A 10,000-nucleotide genomic window follows, 5' to 3' on the forward strand; every position below is an offset into this window, starting at 1 on the left:
ATATATGCATACATATATACACATACATATATACATATATATATCTACACATATGTGAACAATAACTCACTCATTAATTCCTTGAATCCTCCTGGCAAGCAAAAGATTTGACCAAATTTTGTTCACTATAAATTCTACAAACAAAAAATAAATCTCAAAGAAACACTCTCTCTCACACGCACACGCACACACACACACACACACACACACACACACATGCAGGTACATTCATACATCTCACCTTCTTTGTGCTATAAAACCATGATAAAAACCTATGAACTTTTTGTATGTATATGTATATATGTAGGTATATATGCATGCATGTAAGTACTTTTGTATGTATTTCTGATATTCATGTTTTATTGCTGTTTTATAGTTATGTGTCATGGCAGTATGTGTGTAAGCATACATACATGTATACATATATATATAAGTATATATATACATGTGTGTGTGGGTGTATATATACACACTCATACACTGCATTCAGTTGTGACATGTAGTTATAAAAGTAACAATAAAACCATGAATTTCAACAAAGAGAAACATACATATACACACACATACATAGACAAACACACATACATACATACATACGCACACATACATACACACACATACATACACACATACATACATAATACACACACACTTTCATACATACATAAATACACACACACATACATACATACATAGACAAACACACACACATACATACATACATAGACAAACACACACACATACATACATACATACATACATACATACATACATAAATACATACATACATACATACATACATACATACACACACACTCACACATATGGTGTTAATGATGATGAAGACACTGACTACAAGAAAACCAATGATGATGATGATGATGATGATGATGATGATACCTATATTCATATAAATATACACTTTGGTTGAGAAGTTCAATTTACAGTGTTGTAGTTTTGTTCAAGTTTGACCTCTCAGCATGGTTACCTTGAGCAAGTATATCTCTATAGAGATAAACACAAAAGAGAAAGTCACCAGATTCTGTTGCACCTTTCTCCATGGAAGCCAGCCAGACATTAAACGATGATGATGATGATGGTGTGTGTCTGTGTATGTGTTTGTATGTACACATGTGTGTGTGTGTTTTCTCTTAGTCTTCACATCAGCACCACTTGGGCAGCAGTGACATTTATTTATATCTCACATAAGCAATATGTTCAGAAGTTTGACAGTTCAATGTGCAAAGACATGGAATAAAGTAACTTCATTGTAAATAGATAAATATTAAAAAAAACGACTCAGGAAGGGTACCTATCAATAGAATAGAATCATGAGAAGTCTTACCCAACCCATGATAAGTAAGAAAATGTGAACTTAAAAATGATGTTAACATACATATATGTGTACTCAAACATTCATACATATATGCATCAGTACATGATTTAGGGGACACCACCCTCTCATTCCACCTCTATAAAGATTGGTGAGTATGGGAACTGCTGCAGTGGTAGTGTCACAGAAAATGAACCTCAAACACACTGAAAAGTGTTTCGCAATAAACAGAAAAAGCATTGGGTCATGTGGTCCCTATAGTCCTACACTGTCAAGGACTGTTCAACCTTTCAAGTTTGAGTGCGAAGAGAAAATGCACCCAGTACATTCTGTTTCTGTAAAGTGGTGAGTGATAGGAAGGGCATCCAGCTGTAGAAACCAAGCTAAGGGACATGTATGAAGACCTGTCTGTCAGAGTCGTGGTGCCTAGTTACAAATTACTAGGGCTATGACGACCAACTCAGCTCATGCTAGCATGGAAAGAAGTCATAAAAATAATTATGATGATGATGGTGATTATGACAACGATGATGGTGATGATGATGATGGTGGTGGTGGTGGTGGTGGTGGCGGCGGCGGCAGCAGTGGTGATGGTGATGATGATGATGATGATGATGATGATATACATATTTGTTAACATCCAGACATGAATACATATGTACATGGATACATATGTACATACGCATATATAATACATATATACATGCATATAAACTGAAGAGGCCATTAAATTTCATGCTAAATATCTCTCTATATTACACTCTATTATATTGTAAGTAGTATTATATTTTTATAGTTAAAAGTGTCATGGAGCAGAGAGTAAACTCCTGTTAAACTGTAGTTTATAAACTGGTTCTCATACCTGTTTTTATCCCTTTCATATACAAAAACTCGCTCATTCTTTTCATACAAGTTTTTATTTTTTCTATAAAATATAGCTGAAGCTTCGCACCTATTAACCATCTCCGTCTCCATCTCCTCCACTTCATCATTTTAACATTCAGTTTACTAAGTTTAGATGGGACAGATGGAATTTGATGAAGATTTTCTAAGGTCAGATGCCCTTCCTGTTCCTGTTACCAACCATCATTTGTTTCAAAGCAAGGAAATACTTTCCCATGGCTGGACATGCGTTCATGGGAAATTGGAAATGAAGAACACTGCTTTTACAAAGGTAACAGTTATTTACAATGTTCAAATAATCCTTTCTGCTATAGGCACAAGGTCTGAAATTTGGGGGAAGGGATTAGGTCAATTACATCAACTCCAGTGTGTGATTGGTACTTATTGAATTGACTCCAAAAGGATGAAAGGCGAATTTGACCTCGGTGGAATTTGAACCCAGAACATAGCATTAGAAGAAATACTGCTAAGTGTTTTGCCTGGCATGCTAATGATTCTGCCAGCTTGCTGCCTTACAATGCTCAAATAATCTTTTCTTCTCTGGACATAAGGCCTGAAATTTTGAGGGAGGAGGCCAGTCGATTAGATTGATCCCAGTACGCAACAGGTACTAAATTTATCGACCCCGAAAGGATGAAAGGCAAAGTCGACCTCGGTGGAATTTGAACTCAGAACATAAAGACAGACAAAATACCGCTAAGCATTTCACCCAGCATGCTAACATTTCTGCCAGCTCGCTGCCTAAATATTCTTTCTTACTCTAGGCACACGGCCTGAAATTTTTGGAAAGGAGGGGGCAGTCAATAAGATCGATCCTAGTATGCAACTGGTACAACCCAAAAGGTTGGAAAGCAAAGTCGACCTTGGCAGAATTTTAACTCAGAACGTAAAGACAGAAAAAATACTGCCAAGCATTTTGCCCAGTGTGCTAATGTTTCTTATTTCTTTACTGCCTACAAGGGGCTACACACTGAAGGGACAAACAAGGACAGACAAACGGATTAAATCGATTATATCAACCCCAGTGCGTAACTGGTACTTATTTAATTGACCCTGAAAGGTTGAAACGCAAAGTTGACGATGACGACAATAACGGTAGTGGTGATGTTGATGATGATGATGATGAGGAGGAGGAGGAGGATGATGATGATGATGATGATGATGATGATCTGTCACTTAGGCACGAAACAAAAAATTTGAATTTTAGGGTGAATGACCTTAGAAAACAATCTCACAAATTGAGTGAGTGTAGCTTGTCCAAAAGCACTACAAAAGGTGGCACAATAATGTGGCTAAGTTCATCCACTGGAGCCTATGTGAAAAAAACGGCCCGAACAGAGCATGGAAATAGTATAAACATGAACCAGAAGGAGTCACTGAGAACTGTGGGATTTTACAATCCAATGTGGCTCCTTAATCAAGGCTTGGAGACCAGATATTGCTGTAGTAGATAAAGGAAAAAAGGAAACCAAGATAATAGGTATTGCAATACCTGGGGATGCATGCATAAATGACAAAGAACTAGAAAAATTGAAAAGTACAGACTACTAAAAGATGAAATTGCAAGAACATGGACTATGAGGAGAGTGTCTGTCATTCCAGTCGTTGTAGGGGCACTCGGAGCACTAACAACCAAGTTTGAGAAATATGTCAAAGAAATAGGAATTGACATGAGAGCAAAGCAAGCCCCAAAAAACTGCTCTGTTGGGGACAGCTAGGACTTTGAGATTGGTACTTGGATGTTGAATGTCTCCCGTGATAATTAACAACCAAGTATCAAAGCTTATAATGTGTGTAAAGAGACCCTGTGAGACCGCTGATAGCAGGTTGCAGTGCGCTCTCGCAGAATCTACCAGGACAAACAAGACTGAACATTCTGAGAAGTAAAGCAATAATAATAATAATAATAATAATAATAATAATAAGTAACCCAAATATGGAGCCTAGAAACAGAAACAATCCCTGTAATAATAGGTGTATTAGGTATGCTTAAAAAACATTCAGATAAATACATAACCAAAACACCAGAACTTACAAATGTATATGGCATACAGAAAATAGCACTACTAAGTATTGCACACATCTTATGTAAAACACTTTCAATACAATAAAAATAAGAGCACCAACACAAACCACAACACATACCCAAGACACAGAGTTGCACTCGGTAGTACAATGAAAGCATGTAATAAAAGTAAGACTACTGAATAATAACAATAATAATAATAATAATTGTTCCAAATTTAAGTACAAGACTTGACATTTATGGAGAAGGTGTGGGTTAGTCGATTATATTGACTCAAGTACTTGACTGATATTTTATTGCATCAAACCCCATAATGATAAAAGATAGAGTAAATACTACACCAAACAGAAACCAATGATGCCATATCTGACATAACACATTCAACATAGATATGATATCTCCCTCTTTCATTGCCAGTAAGTAATGACAATGCTAAGATATATCCTTGTCTTTTTCATTACTTATCAGTCAGTAGCAAAGACATGCTTATCATAAAACATTCTGCATAGATGACACTCCCTTCATTACACATCTGGTCCTTAACCTAACCCTAACCAAACATCCTATACCAAGGGTCTCCAGCCAAAGAGCCACAGACCAGTATTGCATTAATACAGTTCTATATTTAAGAGATGAGGAATTATGTACATTATTTACATTATTTACAATTGACGGATATTTGTCCTCATCTTGTTTGTTGTTAACAGGCATATGGCGTAGTGGTTAAGAGCGTGGGCTACTAACACCAAGATTCCGGGTTCAATTCCAGGCAGTGACCTGAATAATAATAATTATAATGATAATAACAACAACATCATCAAAAAATACCTTAGGAATGAAAACCCAGGTTCGAAATTTCCCCAAGACACCTGATGAAGGCTTGAGGGTATATCAGCTGAAATGTTGTGTTAACAACAAACAAGATGAGGACAAATATCCGTCAATTGTAAATAATGTACAGTATTGCATTGTTGATCATTTGGTACCAGCCTGTCCAGAAAGAATAAATTTTTAAAGTTTATTACTATTTTATTGACTGTGGCAGTTTGCAGGTTTGTTTTTGCATTATATGTGTATTATATATGAAATAATTAAATTATATATTATGCACTTTATTGTGCTTTTATGCATGTAACCCCTGGTCCGTGGAAAAATTATCTTGCGTCAAACTGGATCGTAATGCAAATAGGTCCTGTACAGTTGTTTGAAATGTAATTTTACTCCTGACAGCTAATGACAAATGCAAAATTAATCCTTTAGCATAGTCGGTCAGATGTAATGTTTATTTATTCATATTTTCTAAAATTGATTATGCGTTGTCTTGTAGCTTTGAAATTTTGATGATATGACTGTATACTTTCAGAATAACATCGTAGGATAGATGTGAGAAGCCAGATTTGGATGGTTTTGACATAAACCAGTAGAATATTTGAATGGTTTCAACATAAATCAGTAGATATATCTGGTTTAAATGCTAAATGGTTAAAGTATAATTGATTCTTAGAGACAGATACAAACAAAAATATGTTACAAGATATTTAAGTAATTCATATTCATGTATATTGTGTTATTTTTGTAAACATTGGTTTCACTCTTGTTTTTGTGAATTACAACCACCACACCCCATCTACTTCATCTCTTACAACAACTTCAAAAATATAAAAGAAAACAAATATATTCATAAATCTGATGTGAACTAATGGAATAACATTCCATACTGATAACCTTATATAAGCTCACTTTACTTTTTAGTTCCATTTAACCATTACCTCCCATAATTCTATTAACTGGAATTTTTCTATGAAACTTTGATTTCTAGCATAAAACAGCCTTAGAAATACGCTGGAATGATCAAAATAACATTTCAAAATAACATTTTAAATAGAAATAAGCGAGATATTGGGAGAAAAATTAGCAAATCTCATTTGAATATCAGAGAAATATACCAAGTAGATATAGCAAAAAGGTTAGATATGTGTAAATATTGACAGATAATTCCGAAATTTGTAATTTTTAAGTGATCTCATATGAGATCACTGGTAGGTAATGGGTTAAAACTTGTTGCGATTCAGATTTGGTAAGTGAAAACTGCCAAAGCCCATGTAAAGAGCAGTTCTTGTTTTGACTTGTAGACCTAACCTGTTGTCTGGTTTAAAATTATCCATATTGAACTTCTAGTTGAGTCCTCACAGTAAGAAACATTAGGGTCACATCTCTGATTTGAGATAAACTTCCTTCTTTTCTCCCACCAGTCATTAAAGCCCTATTGTCTTGTGTATCATATGATACACAAGATTTATTTCCATTTCATTCATGCATCATATATGGCACACATTTCCAATATTTTTTTGCCATCAGAGTAACTTATGAAAAGAAAGTTTTCCATTATTCAGAATGTATGAAACAAAGGCTAACTTAAAGCCTGGTAACAGACATGAACATTTAAGACAAACTTACAAAATGCTTTGGTCAAACAAAGTGTTAAATAAAAAATTTCATGGATGGTACCCTTCCACCTAAGTTATACCCACCCCCTTCACACACACCAGCTGAAACAAAAAAAAATTCTGGTTTGATTTACATTTATATTTTGCCTGGAAAATGAAAATTAGTGGATCGCTTTTCATAGCAAGTAAAAATTTTGATATACATTGCATGGAAAATGAAAATTAGTGGATTGCTTTTCATGGCAAGTAAGAAATTTTGATATACTTTGCACATGGAAAATTATAAGTTACTGGTGTACTTGCATGGAAATTTTAAAATTATTGGCATACTATGCATGGAAAGTTAAATGTTACTGGCGAGTTAAAAGTAATGTATGTACTTTGTATAGCAATGCTTTCAACTACAGGCACAAGGACTAAGTTTAAAGAAAATAGAAGAAAAAAAAAAAATGCTTACCTTATTTCAGTAATCGAATTTGTGGATAACAAAATTAGGGATAACAGGTTTTTCCAGTTATTAAAAGACCTGCATGGACTTGCTAAAGCCTTAAAATCACATATTTAAAAATCTGTGGTTCTCTCTATTTGAGAAGGGCAGATTACACCATTTGGGAAACTCTGATCTATATGTATACATCTACATATTTCTAGCACATAGTTTTATATACATATATGTATGAGTGCAAGTGTGTGCACGTGTGTGTGCATGTGTCATATATATATATATATATATATATATATAAATATATATATATATATATATAAATATATATATATATATATATATGACCATCCCCAAGTACAACAACATATATATATATATATATATATATATATATATGTATGTATATATATGAAGGTCAAATAACAATCCATTTGGTAATATGTGCTAACCATTGGGCTAAAGAATTCCATATCTTTTTGCATAAAGGTTACTTTCTCTTAAATAACAAAAATAAATAATAAAACTAACACAATTAAACAAACTTCATCAAAAAAAATAGTAATGGTAGTTATTATACTCACATCTTTATGGTTTACTCCAAATCTCAAAGGTTTGCGTATTTGTTCAGGTAGATAGGGGAAAAGGATATCAAAGATTGGAACAATAAGTCTTGCATCAATTTTCGATGGTTTTGTAGCACCTAAGATTAAAGGACTTAGATATATACACACATTATAGATTTTTAAATTTTTATTCATGCCACTTATGTCACTGACCAAATCTGATGAGAGTTATTCACTAAATAAATGCTAGTGATGTTTATATTTTTAAGAAATGGTTATATTACTTTCTCTCTCTTAACTCTTTACTCTTTTACTCTTTTACTTGTTTCAGTCATTTGACTGCGGCCATGATGGAGCACCGCCTTTTAGTCGAGCAAATCGACCCCAGGACTTATTCTTTGGAAGCCTAGTACTTATTCCATCGGCCTCTAAGTTACAGGGATGTAAACACACCAGCATCGGTTGTCAAGCGATGCTAGGGGAACAAACACAGACACAAACATATACACACATATACATATATACGACAGGCTTCTTTCAGTTTCCGTCTACCAAATCCAATCACAAGGCTTTGGTCGGCCCGAGGCTATAGTAGAAGACACTTGCCCAAGGTGCCACGCAGTCGGAATGAACCTGGAACCATGTGGTTGGTAAGCAAGCTACTTACCACAGAGCCGCTCCTGCGCCTATGTATACTGTGTATATTAATTGGATTGGTGTCCTCATCTTCATTGTTGCTTTCACTACATTTCAGCTGTTGTATGTTCCAGCTTTCTTCAGGTGTCTTGTGTTGAACTCAGTTATTATTGTGGAAATTTGAAACTAACCCTTTATTTGGTCCACAGGAGGTGCACTGTTCTCATTCCACTCTGTGCTTCAGAACATTTTTTGCATCAGTTGATTTTTTCTTTTTTTTTTTTGTGAACTACCTTAGTGCTTTGCCTGGAATTGAACTAAGAACCTCTAGATGATTGCATTGCATTAACCAGCATCTATATCTGTTATGCTATGTCTATTGACAAGATGAAAATACCAGTCTGATTAATATAAACAGTATACATATAAATTTTTACTTTTATGTATTTGTTTTGAAAATTTTTTTTATATAAAATCATGTGTTGAAGCAGATAGTGCTACAAGGTCATATTTTGACAATTAAACACACACCTTATATAACATATATGGTCTTTACTTCAACTTTATTATTATTATTACCCCTGCCTTAGTGAAAGCAGAGATATTATTTTCAGTCATGTGTGTTTGTTTTTGTTTGTCCATGGACAAGATATCTCAAGAACCGCTGGATGGATTCAGATGAAACTTTCAAGGATGTTTGGCCTCGTGACTGGCACAAACTGATTAGATTTTGGGATCAACCCAGTACCGGACAAGGATTCTAGATTAATTCTCTTGTTTTTTTACTTAATTTTACTTAATATCTCACAAGGATATTTGGTCAGCCTGATACTAAAGTAGAAGATACTTGCACAAGGAGCTACGCAGTGGGACTGAACTCAGAACCATGTAGTTGAGAAGCAAGCTTCTTACTATACAGCCATGCCTGATCAAGAAATAAATGTATATATAAAAAGTTAACTGTAATTACCTGTAATAAAACTTATGATGAGTCCAATACCAACTGCTATAAGAACAGCTTCAGCACTGTACCACAGGTAGGACAATCTGTATAGGTCTATAAGTGGACTCCTGGAAAATAAGCAGATAAATAAAAAGGGTAAATAATTTTATATTTCTGAAATGAGGAATTTATATTATTATTTACATTACAAGATAAGGATACCACTCTGACTAATGTAAACAATAAACTAAAAAGGGTTACATTTTGATGTGTCTTGAGAGGGACATTATGCCAATAATAATAATAATGCACACACTGGTTCAATATCACTTCTTTATTGTTAGTCAATTGGTTAAGTATTCAAACAATTAACTAACCAAACATTTGTTTGTCAAAATCCTTTCATTGTTATTCACGTCATTTTCAATGACTTACCCCCATCTCTTCAAGGCCTACTCTGTGTCTGTCTGATATCAAGTCTTAGGACTTTGTATATGCATGCCTGTATGTGTGAATGTAGATGTGTATTTGCTTAGGAGAAAAAGTAAGGGTGAAAGTAGAAGAGTTTGTGTGTGTGTGTGTGTGTGTGTGTGTGTGTGTGTGTGTGTGTGTGTGTGTGTGTGTGTGTGTCTGTTGTGTGTATACACCACTGTGTCTGCTTGTATGTGAGTTTGTGTGTTAGTATATGAAACAAATGACCATTT

At 34.4% G+C, this 10,000-nt stretch overlaps 1 protein-coding gene across 4 annotated transcripts in view; it reads right to left on the minus strand.

Annotated features, from left to right (window-relative positions):
* The window catches only part of LOC106880479 (sodium-coupled monocarboxylate transporter 1), a 177,370-nt gene that overhangs the window by 58,106 nt on the left and 109,264 nt on the right, over nucleotides 1–10,000 (minus strand). For all 4 annotated transcript variants that reach the window (XM_014930424.2, XM_052966176.1, XM_014930423.2 and 1 more), the window contains 2 exons: nucleotides 9,324–9,424; nucleotides 7,736–7,854 (listed from right to left, as the gene is read on the minus strand). In XM_014930424.2, the coding sequence (XP_014785910.1) occupies nucleotides 7,736–7,854; nucleotides 9,324–9,424 (220 nt within the window). The remainder of the gene's footprint in view (nucleotides 1–7,735; nucleotides 7,855–9,323; nucleotides 9,425–10,000) is intronic.

This window comes from Octopus bimaculoides, chromosome 3 (genome assembly GCF_001194135.2).
Source record: "Octopus bimaculoides isolate UCB-OBI-ISO-001 chromosome 3, ASM119413v2, whole genome shotgun sequence".
NCBI lineage: Eukaryota > Metazoa > Mollusca > Cephalopoda > Octopoda > Octopodidae > Octopus > Octopus bimaculoides.